Source organism: Mytilus californianus, unplaced genomic scaffold (assembly GCF_021869535.1).
Source record: "Mytilus californianus isolate M0D057914Y unplaced genomic scaffold, xbMytCali1.0.p SCAF_4, whole genome shotgun sequence".
NCBI classification, from domain to species: domain Eukaryota; kingdom Metazoa; phylum Mollusca; class Bivalvia; order Mytilida; family Mytilidae; genus Mytilus; species Mytilus californianus.
Genome location: NW_026262690.1, coordinates 26,782,533 through 26,806,327, shown reverse-complemented (window position 1 = coordinate 26,806,327; position 23,795 = coordinate 26,782,533). Strand labels below are relative to the sequence as shown.

The following is a 23,795-nucleotide window of genomic DNA, read 5'->3' as shown; positions in this document are numbered from 1 at the left end:
TACTTTGTAGCCAATCAATCATTCAAGATGGCTGCCAGCGGGGATTTAAGTTTAACAAAGGACCTTATGGACAATACATACAAATGTCTTCTTTAAGGGAACCACTGAATGGAATGAAACCAAACATGGCATGAATGTTAATTATGAGGTTCTGACCAAGTGTTGTTACTTTGTAGCCAATCAATCATCCAGGATGGCTGTCAGAGATGATTTTAGTTTAACAAAGGACCCTATGTGAAATACATACAAAAGTCTTCTTTTGAAGAACCACTGAATGGAATGAAATCAAACATGGCATGAATGTTTCTTATGAGGTGCTGACAAAGTTTTGTTACTGTGTAGCAAATCCATCAACCAACTTTGCCAACGGGGTACTTAGTTTAACAAAGGACTCTATGGGAAATATATACAAATGCCTTCTTCTAGAAAACCGCTTAATGGATTGAAACCAAACATGGTATGAATGTTTCTTTTGATGTGTTGTTACTTTGTAGCTAATTTGTCATCCAAGATGGCTGCCAGCAGGGGGAGTAAGTTTAAAATAGGACCCTATGGGTATGCATACAAATGTTATCTACTAGAGAACCACTGAATAGAATGAAACCAAACATGGCAAAAATGTTTCTAATGAGGAGATGACCAAGTGTTGTTTCTTTGTAGCCGAACGATACTCCAAAATGGCCGCCAGCAGTGGACTTAGTTTAATATAAGACCCTATGAAAAATACATACAAATGCTTTTTCTAGAGGAGCACTAAATGGAATGAAACCAAACATGGCATAAATGTTCCTTATGGGATGCTGATGAAAACCTTATAACATGAATCTTTGTAGATTGAGACATACTTTAAACTGCAAAAATATCAAGAAAAGAAGATCAACACATAAGTTAACATGAGCAAAATTGTCGATTGACATCTTGTTGGAGTTATTGTCCTTATAAAGTAATTTTCTACAATTTCAATGAATTTATTGGTAATTTCTGTAAACTTTACAAAAGTCTCCTGCTTTTGATTAAATTAAGGGGCCAATATTAAACCTAATTTGGCCTCAATCATTATTAGGGTATCTGTTATGATTTTAATCTATTTTTACATGATTTTCAAAACCAAAGTAGAATCAGGTGAGCGACACAGGCTCTTGAGAGCCTCTAGTGTATATATAGAGAGCATAGATTAAATATTTATCAAATTTCAAGTTATTTTCGTTGAAATATCATTTTAAGTTTAGGTCAGGTTGAATTTTTCATTTGTTACAAAAATATTTCATGCCAACGATTTTAGGAATTAAAATTTTTAAATTACTTTTCAGAGGTCCTCTTTTCTTTTTCTTTTTTTGTGTTACAAAACTATAATTGTTCATTCTTTTCATAATCATCTTCTGCCTCTTTTCTTTTTTTGTCTCACGAAACTATAATTGTTCATTCTTTTCATAATCATTTTCTGATAGAAGTAGATTATAAAACAATCGTCTACATGTACATGTGTAACAATCAATCGAATAGAAAGTTAAAATACTATTTAGAATCATTTTTCAAATTGTGGACATTTTTGTTTGTATATGGCCCTATTAATGAAATGTTTGAAGGAAAAGATGAAAATATTTACATCTTTTCATTAAGGTGAAATTGAGAGGTAGTAGGAAAGCGACATGTTTATTCTTCAATCAGTTTAAAATGCACGAGGCCAAGGATTTCTGAACAACCCCTACACAGTACATTGGTACTTGATCATGCTTTGGCATATTTATTTCATTTGTATCACTGGGCAAATTTGAGAAAGCACATTTCATTTAAAGTATATGTACAAAGCTTTCCATGCAAATTCTTTCAACACAAACCAAGCTGACAACACATACAAATCAACATTGACATTAATAACTGAATTTGAAAGTCTAAATAGCTGTAAATAAAATGAAGCAGAAGTTCTCTATATACATACATGATAACACACCCGATGCTGAATAGAATTATAAGGTATATATCAGAAAAGGAGTATAAAGAATAGTATAAGATGTTGGAATAGGAAAAAAAACATCAATACTCAAGCTTGATTTGTCATGCGTGTTTCATATGCGATTTTCTCATAATAGAAAAATTGTTAACTTAGCTAAGATACCTGATACACTAATTTCTGTATCTTTTGCTAATATGTTAAATGATATGCATGATGAAGCTGATAAAACATATTGATGTTGTATTATTACTTTTCACATAACATCAAATCAACTACAAAGAGGAACTAATCCCGCAATATGGATAATCAAACAGCACAGGCATAAAATCAAACACCTGTCAACATACAATACATTCAAGTGTAAACAAAAATTAAGTTCGTTTTATGCTTCGTGCGTTTTTTTACGAAGATAAAACTTGCTTATTTCGATCTATTTGCACAAATTGAACAAAAATACTTCTTTATTTGCCCTCAATAGAAGAATTCATGACGCAACATAGTCAATAGAAAATAAGTTACAAGACATCATTACATAAAAAAAAAACAAAGAAAAACTGAAAATTGAGCAACACAAACTCCGCTTCACACCAAGGATCCGGAAGGTTAAGCAGTTCCTGATGCACTAGTAGAAGCCTCCGCCGTGATCTCGTCGAAAACGATGGAAGGAGAAAGGGATTGTGGCAAGGACGAAGTTGATATAAAAACTTCTGAATGTTTTGCCTTTAATACTATTTTTCCTACACTTTCATCATTCACATACAAAAAATAATTGCCACTGGACGTTTAGCAAGCACATTCAAATAATCAATCATTTCACACAAAGTTACTTGATAAACAGTCCGTTCTATAGATTGTGTACTCCTGTCGTTTCTTAGGCAGATAGTTACGTAATGATACAATAACACTGACAGACAAATTTGATGACAATGTTTTTTTAACATTAAAAAAAGATACACAAGTAATAAAAAGGTAGATGAAAGCATATTTTAGGAATGAAGAGCAAGGTAGTCGTAGCATTTTTATCAACTTTAAAATATATATTTACCTTGAGCAATTGCACACCTGCAAAAACATTGGAACCTGTGGACACGGCTTGACCAAGGGCATACACTCTAGGTATCTCCAATCTATCATGAATAAGAATTTTAACACCGGCAGCATCATGAGGTCCTGGCATATATTCATACTGTTCTACGTTTAGTCTCAATTTTAATCCATTTTCTACACCTAAAATAAAATTCAATGGCTTAAAGCTGTAAGGTACGGTACTTTAAAAATATCATAACATTATGTTTAACAAATAACGGTACCGACTTTACTGAACCAGATGAGCATTTCAACAATTTATGATTATTCGATGAGGCCAAAATATTTCGAAAATCAAAAACCTATACAATTATGAAGAGGCTGAGCTGACATAACCGAAAGAACCTAAAGAAGTATAGCCATACCAAGACAACCAACGAATAAAAGCTTTGCATCAGGGAGACACATTCCTAAATTAAAAACGATTTTAAAAGATTTATAACAGTAGTTTAGAATATAAATATCCATATTTTCATGCCAGTACATATCTACTGAGCTACTGGGCTGGTGATTACTCCGGAGGAAATAGTCCACAGCACTGGTATCAACCAAGTAGTAGTAACAACAAATATGGTATTAATTGAAATGCACCAGATGCGTATTTCGACAATTAATGCTTTTTAAGTGATACTCGAGGTCAATATTTTGAAATTCCAAAATCTAATACAAACTTTGAAAAGCTGACATAACCAAAAAGGATAAAAAAAAAAGTATAGCCATACCGAGGCAAGGAATCACAGTTACGAATGCGGGAGAAACATGCCTTAATTTAAATTGTTTTAAACGATTTAGAATAACAACAAATTTCAATGTTAAACTGTATGTATTTTAATTTTCTTATTTGGATTGGACGTTAAACAAAGCTGTCTTAGAATTCGCACCTTGGTAGGAGTCATTACAATAAAGCAGTATACTAATTGGTATTTGACAAGGATTTTGTCATTTGCACAAATCAAAAACCTACCCTGCTTCCAAAAAATAATAACATTAGTTATGTGTATTCAAGCAGGGACCCCCAATAAAGTTCACATCACAGTAAAACATATTTTTTCTGTGTTCCATGTGCATTTCCGAATATACTTTTAACATCTAATGAAATAATAAACTTATATATTAAATATTAGTTATTTAAGTTTTAAGCTACCTATAGCTGTTTGTCATTATATTAGTGCAATAACTTCATATATTTTCTAATGTAATGTCTTTGTTTTATTTTGTTTGTTATTGACTTTCGTTTTAATTTACTTATTCTGAACATGTCTTTACGATGGATTTGTATTTCATAGCTTTTTCTTTATACAATTTTTATATTGTCAAGTCGTGTGACTTTAAAATGTTAAACACTTTTATTGCGTCAATGATTGAGACTGTTTGATATTAACCACGGTACAAACTAAGTGATAATTTGTATATCCTTCGTTGTCTGTATTCAAATTTGTTTCATATCTTATAATTTCTTTGGATCATTTTACAACATGTCTTTTAATTCACGTAATGAGGTCTATTAATTCACGAGATCCTCTTGCTGTAACTGTACGATTGCCAAGTATTGTTTGATGCTTTGATGCCGTTGACGTTTTTCTCTAATCTCATTATTCATATAAAAAATATATTAATTTGTTCTTTGTTTTTGATATTACACCTAATCTTAAAATAAGAAAAAAAAAATCTCGTAAAACTTTTGATTTGATAAACCTAGCGCATCGGAGATCAAACAAGAAAGCATTCCTCTTGTTCATGAATTTAAATTTCATTTGACAACTAATTTCCCTGTTTTCGCCATTTCATTTTTAAAAGTCACTTAATTAGCCTACGCTAATTCCCAGGTACTAGTTATTTTTTTATGAACAAATCTACTCATTAACCCTCTTTATAATAAATGACGTGATCAGGATTTAGACGTGTTTGTAGATCGTCAGGTGTTTTTAAGATGTAACAATTTGAAATCCCTGCTGGCATGACATTATAGCAAATGTTTATTAAAGCTGAGTCCTAAAGGACCTCATATGTGTATTGTTCATATGACAATCAAAGACGATACATTCACCAGAAGTTTCCAATATGATGGTACAAGAATTTACGGGATTTAATTAAATGTGTTGGACAAATATATTGAACAATCAAAAAGTCGTTTATTTAACAAAAGAGGCTTGGAAAATAAATTAAAAAAGGAACGACAACAATGACAAAAATGATATTAAATGGGAATGTATGATACAAATTCAATATATTATAAAGTTGTTATAATCTTGTATCCTGTTTGTAAACATCTGCTAAAACTTATCAATAGTTTTCTAAATTTTGAATTTTTAATAAAATCGAACACTAATATCAAAAGAGATAACAAATGATATCCCTTTGGTATCTTTCGCCTCTCTTTTGTTGCACACATGAATTCTTCTTTGACAGTCGTTACTGTTACACTCTTAACAAATATTTGGAATATCAATCCAAAGAATAAAGAATAAAGCACAAATACAAAATAAAAAAAAACGCGTTGTAACGTCTCTCACTAAAGCGCATGTTTTCTGTGTCCAATAACTTTCTTTTTCTTCTTAAAAATACGACACGAAATGTAAGGATGGGAATACTTCCAAAGTAGTTTACCATTTTCCCTTATAAATCCAAGGGCATAACTGCCGAATATACTAGTAGTTGTTCGGCGCTTTATTAGTTTTCTTCCGAAAAAATCCTACGATAAACCTTCGAAATAATCCCACAAACAGTACCAAATTTTATTTACCAAGATATGCATTTCGTAAATTAATGTCTTCAGTGGCTCTCTGACATAAACAGTAAGCATGAGAGCACATATAATGTAGTTTTCTATTTGAATTTACTTTTCCGAGAAGTATAATTCCTTTAAACATTTTTTTAACCATAACTAAACTAAACACACTGCTGCTATAAAAATTTGTGATACAAATTTTATCAAACTTTGACAAGCAATGTAGGCATGAGAGCGCTCACAATGCAATTTTCACGTGACATAACCCTTGTAAATTAGTTTATTGATGCTAATTTCCAAATTTTCTGAAATAATTGCTGACATACATTTAAATTTCATAAAAAACTCAAGAAAACATATATGTTTAAAGCGCTTCCGGTATATTTGTCATGTAATTTCCATTGATTTTCAAACGGTCATGACTCGCCTTTAAAAATTGGCCGGTGATGATTTTTCATACTGCCTGAGACATTGCTGTATAAGTCTTTGACAAAATTTCATAAAAAAATCTAACAAGAATCAACCTGGATGCAAGGACGGACGCCCGAATTTTCTATGCGGTCGCTTCGCGTTGGTCGGGGATAATATCCAAAATCAAACTTCTCCAGGGAAAATGGATTTTTTTTATAAAAAAAAATAAAAAGTTAGGTTAGTAAATATCAAATACAACGCTTGTAAATTAATTGTACTAGATGCACATTTTCTCTCAAATAGAAACTCTATATTGATGCAAGACGCCAAAACATTAAAAAAAAGGACACACTTGTTACGACTGTTAGCTATACAAATACATAGGACTATGAGTCCATATTTTTATGTTTTATATTACATGGATTTGTTCCAGTTTTAAATGACTAAAAGAGATATGATCCATATCAGAAATGCCTAAGAACATTTAATGTTGATACGGATTCGCCTTATTTCTAAATGACTGCAAGATATATGATCCTTTTGTTTATTTACACGAACATACGCTTTTGTTCCTATCGTCGAAGACACCAACAATAATAATGATAATGAAAATTGTTTCAAATTGCGCACATCTCCAGTTTGTTAACAGGAAAATGATTTATCAATTAAAAAGATTAGTTTTAACAAAAATACCGAATTACAAGGTAAATTCAAAAACGGGAAGAACAAAATCACAAATTTACTTGATCAACCAACGAAGCGAATGGAAACGAACTGTCATATTTCAGACTTAGACCATGTTAGCAGTAATCAAAATAAACAAATCGATGAATAGAAAGTTCATTCAAATGTTCAGAAAGACGCTTTGGAATCATGAAATCTATAAATTGTTGGGTTTTTTTTCAGACAAACGTTATTTTATATGCGATGCATGGTAAAGAAAATATATAAAGGCCATGTGTAAAAGTAAATCATACCTTTTGAATGTGTTTATAGTGATTTGTTATATGATAGTCAATTATAACCTCTGTGTTGTAGTTATGAAGAACTATCTTATTAATTAGAAATGTTAATGTAGACTTGCAACGATGAAAGGAAACAAATAATTAATCTGAATCCCATCTTAAATAATTAATACGCTAAGTTTCCGGTAACAATGTTTTTCAGATCCGATTATCATAACGATATATCATAATGTTCATAGTCATGGAAATTATTTCACACCTATTGCGTCTATTCCAATACGTTAAAACTGAAGAAATTGTTTCATTTTCTGTATATTTGAAATGATATCATGACTTATTAACTATACAAATACTCTGGTTTGGCTTGGTGGAGTAATGCACATGAATACATTTACACTCTGTAATGGGAAATATTTTACGCTTGTCCAGTTCTTCAAACGAGACAGAACATTTGATTACAAGACGTTAAAAGTGACCAGTCGTGAGAATAATCTAATGAGTTCATATTTCACAGAAAATGAACAACCGGTCACATTACAATCAGAACTATTGACGTCACGATAATTTTGACTTATTGTCTAAAGTATCGACATAGAGTAATAATATAATTAGTCATTGGTTTTTTTGTTGGTTTTTTTCCGAGTTTTATGAGATACGGCTACGAACTAAAGCCTTGAACAAAATTGAGAATGGAAATGGGGAATGTGTCATAGAAACTACAAATTGACCGAAGAGCAGAAAACTGCTCATGACCACCAATGGGTTTTCAACACAGCGAGAATATCTCGCACCCGGAGGCGGGCTTTAGATGGCCCCTAAACAAAAATGTATACTAGTTCAGAGAAAATGGACATCACACTAAACTCCGAAACATATAAATGAACCAAAAAGAACATAAGTATGCCTTAATAAAGCTACACCAGTTTATCCAATCGTTTGATTCGTACAACACTGAAATAAAACAATTTTTTTAAAAAGAACACGCGACATCCAGATTGCATTACACTGCTTTCAAGGGTGATTGAAACTGTTGGAAAATACATATATCAGTCAAATGATAGTTTACCTGGTGAAGATACATAATGGTCATCTTTATTATTCCATGTAAAACAAACTCCATGGTCTGTCAAGATTTTGTTGAAGTCGTCAGGTTTACATGGTATGCCTTTCCAAGAACAACTAAAAATAAAAACACTGAAATACATGTACTATAACTTATGTAGGTGTATTAACTTAAGCAGCTTCATGTTATTTTTATCTGTGAAGTTACATGTCAAGTGCATTAATTTTACTATAAATTGTATGTTAATTGTAATGATACACACTGAATAACTATTTGTATCAGGGGAAACAACAATGGTGTTATAGAAATTTCAACTCACTGCACTTTTTCCCACAGTAATTATAGGATTGCAGTTTTCATTTGAAACACATTGTGAACAATATAATTTTCTACAAATAAGTTGATGGTTGAATGCTTATTTATTTCATAGTTTCTTGCTTCAACCTTAGAAATATCCCAATGTTTGAAATATATATAAAAATCAAGGTTTATAATTTTACATTGAACTACCTTTATGAAGGGCATTGCCGGTAACTCTTTTCTGTTATGTGAAAAAATTTCATTTACCATATGACTACAGGCTGGACATACTTCAAATTAAACATACATACATGTACACTTTAAATCAGAATTACACCATCCTACAAGGCAGTATATTTCATCAAAGGCATGAGCTCAGAATGCTCAAAGATGATAGAAGGCGCGATCATCTAGACTTTGATTATTAGAATTCTAATCGAAACACATTTGATCCACGAGTATTCAGCGGAAATTTTAGTTAGATTGTTACAAATTTATACTCAATCGTCTTTGGATCTCTGTTTTGTGTCTGAATATCAAGGCAGTATATACGATATCATTCTATTCATTGGCTCAACTAAAGCAGATTATTCCAACTCCAGTATTTTAGTTACTATAGCTTTCACAATGCACTGCAGGTTTAATGTTTTTAAAAACACTAACCTAAATAAAATGACAAAACTACATATAAAACACAAAGTCCTGTTAATGTAGGCTATGTTTATGGACCAATTTTGTTGATATAACTCATATACACTATTATAACAGCTTGACGGCGTTTATTGCATACCTGAAAATAAAGTCGTCCCTTTCATGTGCAGTATTAAGGTACAACGTTTCCAACGTGATATTTTCATACATATTATTCTGTAGCAAATCATCAAGGGAGGATTGTGTTGAAAACATTCTTTCTATGATTTCATACCAACCATGTTCTGAAGCTAAAGATGCTCTATCAAAAATAAAATATTTAATGTTATCAAATGTAAATACTTAAGTCAGAAAGCCGTCCCTAAATTAATACAGCTTAAAAAGTCGCTTTTAACATAAAATGTAAAGAGGATGGAAAACTAAAATAAAAACTAACAAAATGTACAAGCAATATAGAGTAGCTGTCTGCATCTATGCACTACAGTGATGCAAAACGCCATGAGTGTTGATATTTATTTCCACAAAGTTAAACATCAGTAAAGGCAGGGTGATTTAAGAGATAATTTTGTAAAACATTTTAAGGTAAAAAGGTTTTTTAATTTACGATTTCAAACAATAGTTTTACTAAAACTAAACTGCGAACAGACAGATAAATGCCATTATAATACATAGAAAAGTCCCTTTTTGTCTATAAATCTCTTCTTTTTAGTACAAAGCTTTGATTTAGTTGATTTTAAAGCGGTTCAACAAATCTTCAACATAAGCTAGAAACAACAATATAATCAATCAATCAATCGTGTCTCAAAGTTACAAATAAGTATCACAAATAAACAATTTTCATTACTGAGTGGAAAAGCAAAATCAAGTGTATACAATCTTTTGAACATGACTCTAAATAACCCTTTATAATATTTGAAAGGACGAATTGCAAAATGCCAATGTGAAATCTTTTAAACACATAATTCTAATGATTTTATAATGTTTCATACTTGATATCCAAATGAGATTTTTTTTTACATTTTACTGGTTTATCCTGGTAGTATTGATTATAAATATTGCCTCAATGTGATTTAAAGTATGTTGCGCATTATTTGGTGGTAGTATTGATTGTAAATATTGCCTCAATGTGATTTAAAGTATGTTGTGCATTATTTGGTGGTAGTATTGATTGTAAATATTGCCTCAATGTGATTTAAAGTATGTTGCGCATTATTTGGTGGTAGTATTGATTGTAATTATTGCCTCAATGTGATTTAAAGTATGTTGCGCATTATTTGGTGGGGTTCATGTTGCTGAATCCTTAGTTTTCTATATTGTGTTTTGAAGACTGCTGTTGATCTTCTCGTCCTTTTTCGTCCTTATTGCCATAGAATTGTTAATGTGTCTTCTTAGTATGAGTGTGCATATTCCTTTGGTATCTTTTCAAAACGTTCCGACTTTTTTTACATGTTAAAAATTAACTACTTATTCTAAACTGAAAACACGTCTACATATACGTTCTTTCAAGAGAGGCAAATTATACCAAAGGGACATTCCAACTCATAAGTCGATAACAAACTTCCAATGCCATGGAAAATACCGAATCACGATAAAAAGACAAACAAAAGTATACAAAACACAACATTGAAAACTAAAGACTGGGCAACACGAACCCAACCAAAACCGAGGTTGATCTCAGTGCTCTAGAAGGGTGAATAGTTCCTACTCCACGTGTTGAAACCCGTTGTGTTTGCTCATGTTAGTGCATATCCGGTCTAACTTGGTAGGTCAAATTCGAGGACTGAGAACGGGATTGTGGTTACGACAATTGTAACATATTCATCGTCATCTGTGAAACAGATCTTCCATAATAATCAACTAACTTGTGATGACTCCTGTAAAATGTTCGAAGGGATTATTTCAACTTCACCACTTGGAACTCCTAGTTTAATAGCTTCTTTGTTAGCAGCAACCCTCTATCAAGGTAATCATAATAATAAATACAAGCTCTGGAGTACCGTATCAACTAAAAGATATATACTCCATATGCAGGTGCTGCTGGAATGTTGCTACATAGAAATGGAAAGTTCAACAGTGATACAGACTTACTAAAAGTATCACTTCGCACATTTTGTGATCGTTATCATTACTCGTTGATCTTTACTACATATCAATTTAATGGGATGCCTAGTGTTTCTAAACAGAAGTTTATCATGGCAACGCACTAGTTTTGACTCAATTTGGAGATTATTTTAATCTGATGTTAGTATTTACGTTGACTCTTTGTATTTGGATATCGATATGCATGTACTACAGTTATATTTTACATCAATTTTATATTTTATATAATCGAACAATATTTATTCTGCCGATTTTTATTATCGTATTTAACTCTCTTTTTCTATCAACTGATTGGTGAATAGGCTGAAGTAATTTGATGTCGTTTTTTGTTGAAGAGTTTGGTAATTATAACCTACTGCAAAAACATAGACATGAATGATTCGTATTATTAAAATTGTTTTATTGACTTGTTGGTAAAATTGTCCATGAATTCTCGATTGTACAATCCGCCCGAAGCTAACGTTTCGGTAGCAATATGATTTTTATTGCAAGTTGGAATTATTGAAATGCAATTTCTAAAATTCCAATTTACTTAGGCAAGTTGTTGACCGTTTTGTTAAGACTGAGGGAATGGTCTGTGATGCGTCACGTTCAAGGACAGAGAACGAGGTTTCGGACCCTAAATAGGAAAAGTTAGGCCTAAAATTTATCACAGACATTCACAGCATTCGAAAATCGAGACATTCTGATATTTCATCTTAACTAAAAACGAAAATTTGCATTTGACGACTTGCATGAATTTGTAACTTTTTGTTTCAACAATTTTTACTTCAGGTAGTACAAAAATTTGTTTAGTTAAATCTTCTATTATCAGGAAATGTTTTGCCCTTGTAATATTACCTTAGATGTCATTGTTATCCCTTCGTATGGTCTATCGGTATGCTAGTGATTCAAGGTTCGTCTCAGATTTCAATGAAAGAAACATTTCCTTTACTAAAAAACTTTACCCACCCTTAGATAGATATCATAACATTTACTTAATGTTCTCAAATATATGGATTTTTGTGGAAGTACAATATCGCTTTTAAAAAATTGTAGTACTTCACATCAAAGCCACTTCAGCTGTATTCGATGATCCATTGCCTTGTGTTCTCGTGAATATTTTATTGCAATTATGGTAAAACATGGGTCAGGTTAATTTCATAAAACTAAGGGTTCAGCAAGTTTGAGCATTTTTTTAATTGTACAGTAATTATATCTTTATTCTCGATTCTGTTAATTTGGTGACCCAAAAGATACCATTTTCTACTTAATAAATATCTTCACGTGGAGCTAGATTATTTAAAAATTGTAAAACATATTTACATTAAACACATCAGGAGTGTATGCACAATTTTGTTTGATTTTTTTGTTTTTTTATAATATTTAACTGATAATACAGAGAAATAAATCTATGGCATTCACATTTCGAATTCCCTTTTCTCACAACTTACTTGAAAGCATTTTGATTGCAGATCGTGACGGCAGGAAATTGGAGTGTTTTGTTATAATTTACACCAACATTAACTGTTACAGGCCATCCATAGTAATATGTTACTCTGTCTACAATTTGGAACACTAAACCTCCAAAACATGCTAAGATCAGTAAGAACCAAAGCAATCTGAAAGAAAGAAAAAAAACGTTTTCATAAGCACTGAAACGATGTCAGTATATACGCGTTTTTCTGGTTTTTCTTTCACCCAGTACGGTCAAACCTTAACATTTGAAAGACATGCATGTAAAAACGCATTGCCACGTTAGGAGCTTTATGACAAAAATGACCTACAAAGAATAGCCAAATTTCTATAAGTAAACCTTGTCTGAGGGAATTGGAATCTTAGATTCTGTATAACACGCATGTGATTGAAAATAAAAAGGTCATGAAAAAAGATCAAATAAATAAAGGCAACAGTAGTATACCGGTGTTCAAAAGTCATAAATCGATTAAGATAAAACGAATCCGGGTTACAAACCAAAACCGAGGAAAACACATCAAATATAAGAGGAAAACAAACGAACAGGAACACAAGATTTTGTCTTTAATAATCCATTTATGATAGTATATTGAAGGATTTAAACTATCTCAAAATAGTATCAATGTATCTCTAAGTGCTTTTAATTTTCTTTTGTTAATATAGGAATCATCATCGTAAGCGTGCAATTTAATAAATCAAATTGTCCAATATTATATGTATATACAGAACAGTTGATTTTATGTTTGAGGCAAACAGTACTCTTCAGTCATTGCTGAAATGACCAGATTCTTTTGCATATATATGAACAAAATTATGTGTTGTTTTAAGATATATTGAGATCTAACTAAAAGATAGAGACAGTGTCGGACATATTTCAACTCATTTCTAAATTTTGAATAACTAGGAAAAAAACAAAGGATATGGGGTATCCATCCACGACACAAAATCAGTACATGCACTACATTTTTGTACTAGCAAAAGAGGATCATGGCTTATGTATCTACAACATTTATTCCCTACATGTACTTGAACCCAAAGCAAAGGAACAGTCTGTCTTATGAATTCTGCAAAAAACCGTATATCACAAAATAATGGATTAATGTTTCAGAATTATGATACGAGAAAACCTGTAAAACACAACTTTGATTGAAAAAGAGAATAAACGAAAGTATAACTTTACCTTTAAACTTCATTGCATTACCTACAAAATCATTTCAAAAATCCTCGATGAGCCCCTTATAAACTTTAACGATACCAAACACATTAGACAGGGCAAATTTTATTTTTATCAAATGTTGATGGAAAAACAAATCAGTATTCGTGGTTTCATTTTACAATTGCTTGCGTGTCAAAGATTCTAATGAATTCAACGTTTAACGAAAGTTCGTTGATAGAGCTCAAATGTATGAGGGCCCGACAAACCGTCACCATTATTCAATCAGCTACTAGTATTCTATTATTCAAAGTTTGGCGTGCAGTAATGTTTGTACGGTGGTAAAATCATTGTCATAGTTTTATGAAAATGTATATCAAAGGCTATTTACTATAGGGTTGTTTGTGGCTGTGCCATCCTCATATAAAATTGCATTGATTAAACAGAGTGCCTTGCAACTGCTGTCAAGATGTGGAATGGACATTACCTGCCAAATGTATGCCCACTCGAATGGCAGGACTAGAAAAGTTCTAAAAAAAAATACACAATGTCTAGAATCGCTTTAAAGTATCAACATTTTGTATACATTCCTTACTGGGCGCCATCTACCAAAATATCGACGTATAACCAACGAATACTGTCGATGGTCACGTGACCCTTTTCTTATTATAGATATAAACAGACTTATAACCATAAAATATAAAGACAATTGTCATAGTTCTGTTTGATCTCATTTCATAGATAAATACATATAAATCAAATGTAAATGATTTACTCATGACCTGTTTAAGAATGATTTTATTGCGAATTCATATCTTCTGATATCGGTCTTCATGGTGCTAACTTCCCGCCTGGTTTCACTTTTCTGTCTGACATTCATTTTTACCATTGGACTTTCTTAGCACATCAGATGTTAAATCAAAGGTCGCATAATTGCGGATTCAAATAAAGTTGAATCATTGACCTGCAAGCCAATAATACATCAGCGATGTTTTCTTATAAACAATAAGGAGTACTATCTACACGAGTTCAAATGAAGTGGATGTATGCAATTAAATGCAACCGTACAGCCTAGAATAATGAGAAAACCACATACAAAAAGTCGGCTATAAAAAGCCCCGACATGAATTTGGCACAACTGAATTAAACTGATGCTAATAGTGAAATATTATTTCAGTATTCCGCTTTTATACATAGTTGAAGAAAAAATTCATATTATTTTTTTGTCAGTTAGTTAACAGTTACTATGTAGCTAAAAATTATAGCTGTGTGTTATTGGCTTGCAAGTAAATATTTCAACATCCTCTGAATCCGTATTCATGCGACTTTTAATTTGACCCTTATACTGAAGCTGAATATTGGTAAGGCATGTGCTAAGCATGTTCGTTATTTAAAAAAAAGATTGTTAAGACTGAAAAGAGAAACAAGGAATCCACTACGAAGAACCATTTCGTTGACTGATTCGATCAAGAAACTTTTTTTTTGAACTTTTTGTAATGTTGATTTACGTTTTGATAAGTATGTTTTAAATCAAATATGAGAATTTTAGTCAAATCGGTGAACATGAATTTGAAAATTGATATCCCTATAAACTTCAAATAGAAATTAAATGATAACCCTGCAAATAGGCTTGATATGACAATGTAGTGATCGATATCATAGCTTTGCGTTTGTTCGCTGAAAGCTATATATCAAACAGCAATGGTATCGTTTTACTACATTTTTTCATAAAATTTTAAGCAAATAAAAATCAACAAATATTTCAAATCCGGATATTGACTTAAATTGAAATGTCGAAGTTGACTGGTTTCTTATTCTTTTTACAAAATAAAACAGCGCAAATGTCCGGGCTTTTTACTTCTAATATTGACTTAAATAAGGATTGCCTGATTATTTTTGGAATTGTTTTAGCAAGAACATATTGTTTCTTATACCTATCAACACAAGTTTTTACCCCCTAATTTAGCAGGTTGGTTGAATTGACGTTTTTTTTAGATTTATTTGTATGTTTGTTTGAATGTTTTAGTCAGTTGCAATTGTGTGTTTACACAATTAGACTGCTGGATCCCAATTATTGTCACATTTACTTATTATGTCTGTTTGGGTTGTTTGGGTTTCTTGCAATATTTTGTCAATAAAACGGACATATAAACAACTGTTTAACCCACCATTTTTTGCGGAAAATGTCTGTTTAATGTCGGAAATATGACAGTTGTTTTCTTCCACTCGTTCCGTTGATTGATAACGTTTAATTTTGTCAGTATTTATGGACTTACCCTTTTCAGAATTTACCTTGGAGTTCGGCAGTTTTGTTATACCTTTTTACTAAAGAAAATACAAAATTTAACGAAAGGATAGTACATACAGCATACTTGAGTGAAAAACAAATCTAAGTGTAACATATTTCAAAATCGTTAATCTAATACTGAAGCCTGTCTGCTCTTACTTAAAGAAGGCAAGTTTCTTCTTAACGTTGAAGAGAAACCCCTTCTCTTATTTATTAACTCCAATAATGCGAAGAACCCATTCCAAAAAGTTACATACAATCCACTGAGTTATATTGGTTATTAACTTGCAGTGAGGTGAGAGTTTGGTGTTCAGTGTTGAAGGCCTCACTGTGACTTTGAGATGAAGAACAGCAATAAAACCGATGTTCCTTTGCTTTTTTGTGTTTTTGCTACAGCACATGCATATACCGATTTTGTGTCATGGATGGATACCCCATATGCTTTCTTTTCTATTATGTCATTATTTAATCAAAGTTATATTACATGTATATGCACTTCACTAAATTGGTCTAATTGAAATGTAATCAATATCTGTATCTTTAAAACTATGATATCTTATATTTTGGTAAATTAGAGTATAGATTCAATATCAATATGAATATGTCATTAACGTTAAAGCAAATTGATGTTATATAATTTCCCTGTAATGTTATGTAATTTAAATGTGAGTAATCGTTTATCGTATTTATTCTTTGAATTTACAGGGAACTAAATCTATTTACCGAACACCTTTACAAATATGAAACTGGTAATGAAATTCAAATTCAAATAGCCATTTTTTTTAAAGAAGATCCTAAATGTCTGAGCCGTTAACGTTAGCATTCCATTTTATATTCCAGATCTTTTCCTTGCTCTTACTTCAGTGGTATTCGGAAATCCTCTTGGAGACATTCAGAATGTGTCCAGTTGCCCGTATTAATTATAACGCACAGATAATACAATATGCTGACCAGATTGAATTTAAATGATTGCGTATGAAGTATCTTAAAAGTAGTATACTGAATTTACCACAATGAAAATGCCTGAAACTTGACTAAATTGACCAATGCCGGTATTAATTATTGATATCAATAAAAGAAAAATCATTACAATGGCCGTTTCATAAGTTGAAGTCATATCTATATATATTGGTTGTATGGTAATAGTTTACAAAATAAAACAGCGCAAATGTCCGGGCTTTTTACTTCTAATATTGACTTAAATAAGGATTGCCTGATTATTTTTGGAATTGTTTTAGCAAGAACATATTGTTTCTTATACCTATCAACACAAGTTTTTACCCCCTAATTTAGCAGGTTGGTTGAATTGACGTTTTTTTTAGATTTATTTGTATGTTTGTTTGAATGTTTTAGTCAGTTGCAATTGTGTGTTTACACAATTAGACTGCTGGATCCCAATTATTGTCACATTTACTTATTATGTCTGTTTGGGTTGTTTGGGTTTCTTGCAATATTTTGTCAATAAAACGGACATATAAACAACTGTTTAACCCACCATTTTTTGCGGAAAATGTCTGTTTAATGTCGGAAATATGACAGTTGTTTTCTTCCACTCGTTCCGTTGATTGATAACGTTTAATTTTGTCAGTATTTATGGACTTACCCTTTTCAGAATTTACCTTGGAGTTCGGCAGTTTTGTTATACCTTTTTACTAAAGAAAATACAAAATTTAACGAAAGGATAGTACATACAGCATACTTGAGTGAAAAACAAATCTAAGTGTAACATATTTCAAAATCGTTAATCTAATACTGAAGCCTGCCTGCTCTTACTTAAAGAAGGCAAGTTTCTTCTTAACGTTGAAGAGAAACCCCTTCTCTTATTTATTAACTCCAATAATGCGAAGAACCCATTCCAAAAAGTTACATACAATCCACTGAGTTATATTGGTTATTATAGTTTGCAGTTGAAATGTTGAAAACATAAAATTTTAGAATCGCTAATATATATCTTATACAACCGTACGAAAACTCAGGTCTAGTCATAGAACTTTAATTCAATAAAATTTTAATTTTGACATCTACTTCCCAGTTCGAATTGACACGCAAAATACATTAAAAACCAAAAAAGAAGTGTTTAATATATGAAAGCTACGAAATATAAGCGTATTGTAATTATTATACTAGGAAATATTAAATAAGAATGCATGTTTCAAAAGTATAAATAATAATAAACTATTATAGTATTAATTAACTTTTCCTACTTTTTTCGTCTGGGCAGGATTGTTAAATACACCGAACATTTGATTAAATTATGATAAGTACAATACTAGAGTGGGAGTACATGTATATTAGACTGTCTGAAGATAATTATATAACAGTCCTACTAAAATTGTTGTGTGGCTTAAATAAACGTGTCGAAGCACACAATGCTCTACGCGCGAACGAAAATTCTTCTTGAATACATTTGTTTGCCTTTGCGCGATATATTTTAATGAGTATAGTAACGTTTATCAAGATTGAGGACTGTAACTCCCAGATATATCAATTTGGACTTTTGCCTTATATAAAAATGGAAGGTTTGGGGCTTCGGACGACGCGTTTGAAACTGTTGCATGCATCTGCAAAGTCCCTTTACCAAGCCAGAAAATGTCAGTCAATCACTAATTATTCCAATTGTTTTTGAAGAAAGAGATATTTTAGGAAATGGGCATGTGTATAATAGAGGGTGCGGAGGGGGTTTCAGAATAGACAATAATAGGCAAAAATTATATATCATAGAGAAAAATGAACCGAAAAAATAAAGAATAGAGAATAATGAGGTGCTAAAATATACAGAATACAGAAAACAGAAATGAAGGACCCCCCCCCCCCCCCCCCCCATCCCCCCCCTCCAGATCCTCATAATAAGCACATTACAAATTGATATTCTTAAACGTTGAGAAATATTATAGAATATCTGTGTCACATATGAACACGGATATATTCACTCTTTCTTGAACCCCCCCCCCCCCCCCAACCAGATCCTCATAATAAGCACATTACAAATTGATATTCTTAAACGTTGAGAAATATTATAGAATATCTGTGTCGAATATGAACACGGATATATTCACTCTTTCCTAATCAAAATCACGTCCTCTTTCCATCGTTTTTTATATTACTTAAAGCGACTATTTACAGGAGTTTTGCGTACTTGAGCAACACGACAGTCGTAACAGGTGGAGCACGAACTATCAGCCCTTCCTGAGCACCTGAGTTCAGCCCCGGCTTTTGGATGAGTTCCTTAGTTTTCTGTATAATGTTTTATGAATCTTTTTTGTCCTTTCACCGATTATTATTTTTGAACCTGGTGTTCTCTGTTTTTATTGGCCTTAAATTGTCCTATTGTGTCTTTTTATTTACTTGACAGTTTTTCCTTTATTTGTCTTTGTGCTATTGTGTTCCATTTGGTCGTTCGTTTTTTGGCTTTGGACGTTCCTGATGCAGGTAGGTCCAGAGGTGAGAGTCGGGTGCAAGAGGTTTTTACAGTGTTGTTCTCATTTAAAAGAGAGTCGAAGGATACCAAAGGGTCATTCAAACTCATAAGTTGAAAATAAACTGACAAACGCCATGGCTAAAAAAGAAACAGACAAACAGACAAATAACAGTACACAAAGCAAAATAAAGACTTAGCAACACAAACCCACCCAAAAGCTGGGAGTGATTTCAAGTGCTCCAGAAGGGTTAACAGATCCTGCTCCACATGTTGCACCTGTCGTGTTGCTCATGTAAGTACAAATCCGGTAATAAGTCTTATTCAGTATGTAACATTCGAAGAAAAGAGGACGGGAATTGGAACATATCCGTCGTCATGTGTGAAACAGATATTACATAACGGTCAACCAACTCATGATGGCGTCCGTAACATTTACGAAGGGATGATTTCAACTTCACCACTTGGAACTCTTGGTTTAATAGCTTCTTTGTAAGCAGCAACCCTCTATCAAGGAAATCATGATAGGAAATGCTACCTCTGTAATATCTTATCAATCGGGAGACACATATTCCATATGCAGGTGTTGCTGAAATGTTGCTACACAGAAATGGACAATTCACAATCGGGAAGCTGAAACCATCTCTTTTGTCGTAATGGTTATCAATGAAAAATGTGCATTTTATTGATATTACTCCATGGCTTTGTTCTTCAATTCACAGGTGTGGCGTGACGTTTTTAACTTGCAGTGAGGTGAGAGTTTGGTGTTCAGTGTTGAAGGCCTCACTGTGACTTTGAGATGAAGAACAGCAATAAAACCGATGTTCCTTTGCTTTTTTGTGTTTTTGCTACAGCACATGCATATACCGATTTTGTGTCATGGATGGATACCCCATATGCTTTCTTTTCTATTATGTCATTATTTAATCAAAGTTATATTACATGTATATGCACTTCACTAAATTGGTCTAATTGAAATGTAATCAATATCTGTATCTTTAAAACTATGATATCTTATATTTTGGTAAATTAGAGTATAGATTCAATATCAATATGAATATGTCATTAACGTTAAAGCAAATTGATGTTATATAATTTCCCTGTAATGTTATGTAATTTAAATGTGAGTAATCGTTTATCGTATTTATTCTTTGAATTTACAGGGAACTAAATCTATTTACCGAACACCTTTACAAATATGAAACTGGTAATGAAATTCAAATTCAAATAGCCATTTTTTTTAAAGAAGATCCTAAATGTCTGAGCCGTTAACGTTAGCATTCCATTTTATATTCCAGATCTTTTCCTTGCTCTTACTTCAGTGGTATTCGGAAATCCTCTTGGAGACATTCAGAATGTGTCCAGTTGCCCGTATTAATTATAACGCACAGATAATACAATATGCTGACCAGATTGAATTTAAATGATTGCGTATGAAGTATCTTAAAAGTAGTATACTGAATTTACCACAATGAAAATGCCTGAAACTTGACTAAATTGACCAATGCCGGTATTAATTATTGATATCAATAAAAGAAAAATCATTACAATGGCCGTTTCATAAGTTGAAGTCATATCTATATATATTGGTTGTATGGTAATAGTTTAGGCTACATGTCTAGTAGTAACACAAATATGTTGTTTGTGCTACAGGGTCCACTTAGGGGTATTGTTTTAACAAAATGTTAAGTGTTTATATACCTTGGACAATCACGGGATATATCTTTATTCAATTTGGAGGTTTTTTAATACTCATCAACTATCCTTTTCGTTGTGTTTTCATCAATTACGATGCATTTAGCCCATTACCCTAGGAGTTTTCCCGTCCCTATCATATGGAAATTATAACCTATTAAATTAGCAGAGTACATCTTTATGCATGTCAACATAGAAATCGTTTGAGTCTCTTATTTGAATAAAAGAATTGTGGGGATAGGCAAGTGAGGCAGCAACTAAACAAGATACCTCTAAAGATTTACAAACATAGAATATGTCAAGTTCAAAATCGCACGTAATTTACAAACGCTGGGAAAACAATTAACAGACTATAAAAGATCAAAGGCTATAAACAAGGATAATATCTGGAGAAACAGTGGGAATTAATATTTGTTATACATTTCGAAGTAAATCACATGGCAGTGTAATGTACAAAATTGTAATACCGATTCTAGACTTATTTGTTCTAGATAGAAAAACAATAAATTGCATTTCAGCTAAAGTCTCATCTTATTACCCTGGAAGATCTAACGTCACGTTTATTTTTTCTTCAGATAACAAACAGTAGTATCCAGTTTAAAGAACTAACTCACAAAGTGTAAAAATAGAACTATTTTTTAATGTGATATGCGTCAACCTTCATGTGATAAGGAAAATTATTTGTAAAAAAACTAAAAAAGGAAAATGTTAATTAAGGTAACAACTTACTACTGAACACAAAACATGTTACCACTATCTCGGGATCGCGAATTTTTTCTCAATTGTTTTATAAATATTATTTTTCTTTAACTTTTTTATGACGCTTTAAATGCTTCCAGATTTTTAGTGTAAATTGTAAAAAGTTTTTTTCGTGAAATGCTGTATAAAGTTTTACGAAAAGGTAACTAACTACATGTATATTAGCTAGAACGTTTTTAATTAAATGTTAGAAGGAATGTTAAGAAAATTTACAATTAAACACAAGTGTTTTGTACAGAGACAATGTGTATGCGGGTGATCAAAATGTTATTGCATAGCAAACCTTAAATAAGTTTTATATCAATAATGACTATTGTGGTTATACCTAGTCATTTTTAGTGCCCTTTATAGCTTGCTGTTCGGTGTGAGCCAAGGATCTGTGTTGAAGGCCGTACTTTGACCTATAATGGTTTACTTTTACAAATTGTGACTTGGATGGAAAGTTGTCTCATTGGCACTCATAACACATCTTCTTATATCTATAAACATAATATATTCAAGGCAAAATTCCGAGTCATTAGTATGCATGTTATTTTTGTGGTAAGAAAGACATTGTTCAGTAATTTTATTTTACCGGTCTTTCTTTATACATGACTGTCGAATTAATAATAGAGATTTTTATCTTATCTCAGAACTGGGGTTGTTTTCTTATGTCTAGTATCAAATATTTCATGCATATTCAGAACGGTAACAAATAAATAAACAAGTAATTTAGTTTGCCCTGAGCACATGGGGACAAAGTGAAAACAGAACATGGAAAATAAACCTACCTTCTAATAGAGAATGACGAATGTTCTGCTACATAACGAAATCCATGGAAACTGGTTTGATCCCCAAAATCTTTCAGTGCCTTGAATTTCTTTACTCTTTTTTCACTTCTTTTGATACTTCCGTTTTCCTTCATTTTCATTGAAAACTAATAGCGTTTGACAAAGCGATAAGGAAATTTCAACTATTTATTTAAATCTCCGTATCTTAGACTATCCCAATAAAAGCTGTATGATATTAGCAATACTTGTAGCTATTTAGCATTGTTTAGCGAAGTCCAATCAAGAAGATTCAAATGATCAGACGACAATTGGTCTATTTCAACAAACGTAATTAATCAATTCCGTAATTAATCAATTCCAAATAAAATGGAGAAGATTAACATAATCACTACAATATCGGATGATGAACTTTTTAAAAATTCATGATATATATAACGAGATAATGACAACTTCAATGATACTGTCCAGTATTTATATTTCTCTTTGTTTTCTTAATAATAGTGAATAAAGGACTCAATCATTCGATCATCTTTATTATTTTGAGATTAAAATTCATTCAATCATTGTACAAGTGCGGTTTTTGTTCTACACAACATTTCTCAACTACAGCATACTGTATACTGGTTTATATCCACGAAACAGTTGTTAAAGTCGGTCTTAAATATGACTGTTATTGCTGTTTATAGCTAATCAATGTCAACACATTGTGATTACAGAAAATGTTTTAAATTAAACGAAAAAAATAGCTGTATTAGAAATGATATAAATATTGTGAATCTTAATTTTGTTATCCTACATATTGAATGTGTTTTTATCATTAAACTCTTCAAGTCAGTTAATATGGTCAATAGAGAAAAACACCAGCGCAAATAAGTATGGCATACACACATACTATTTGTCCATTCGACTTCACGGGTTAAAGATGCTTAATTGTTTTCAAAACGCCTGAAATACTGGCACAACGCAAGGTTAATTCTAATCTTTTTACTTTACAATCTGATCA

At 31.8% G+C, this 23,795-nt stretch overlaps 1 protein-coding gene across 2 annotated transcripts in view; it reads right to left on the bottom strand.

Moving 5' to 3' along the window:
- The window catches only part of LOC127737821 (uncharacterized), a 96,666-nt gene extending 73,536 nt beyond the window's left edge, over positions 1–23,130 (bottom strand). For both annotated transcript variants that reach the window (XM_052248755.1, XM_052248754.1), the window contains exons 1-5: positions 22,793–23,130; positions 12,692–12,859; positions 9,298–9,459; positions 8,211–8,323; positions 3,000–3,181 (exon numbers count right to left, since the gene is read on the bottom strand). In XM_052248755.1, the coding sequence (XP_052104715.1) occupies positions 3,000–3,181; positions 8,211–8,323; positions 9,298–9,459; positions 12,692–12,859; positions 22,793–22,932 (765 nt within the window). In that variant the 5' untranslated portion in view covers positions 22,933–23,130. The remainder of the gene's footprint in view (positions 1–2,999; positions 3,182–8,210; positions 8,324–9,297; positions 9,460–12,691; positions 12,860–22,792) is intronic.
- Positions 23,131–23,795: the final 665 nt, after the last annotated feature.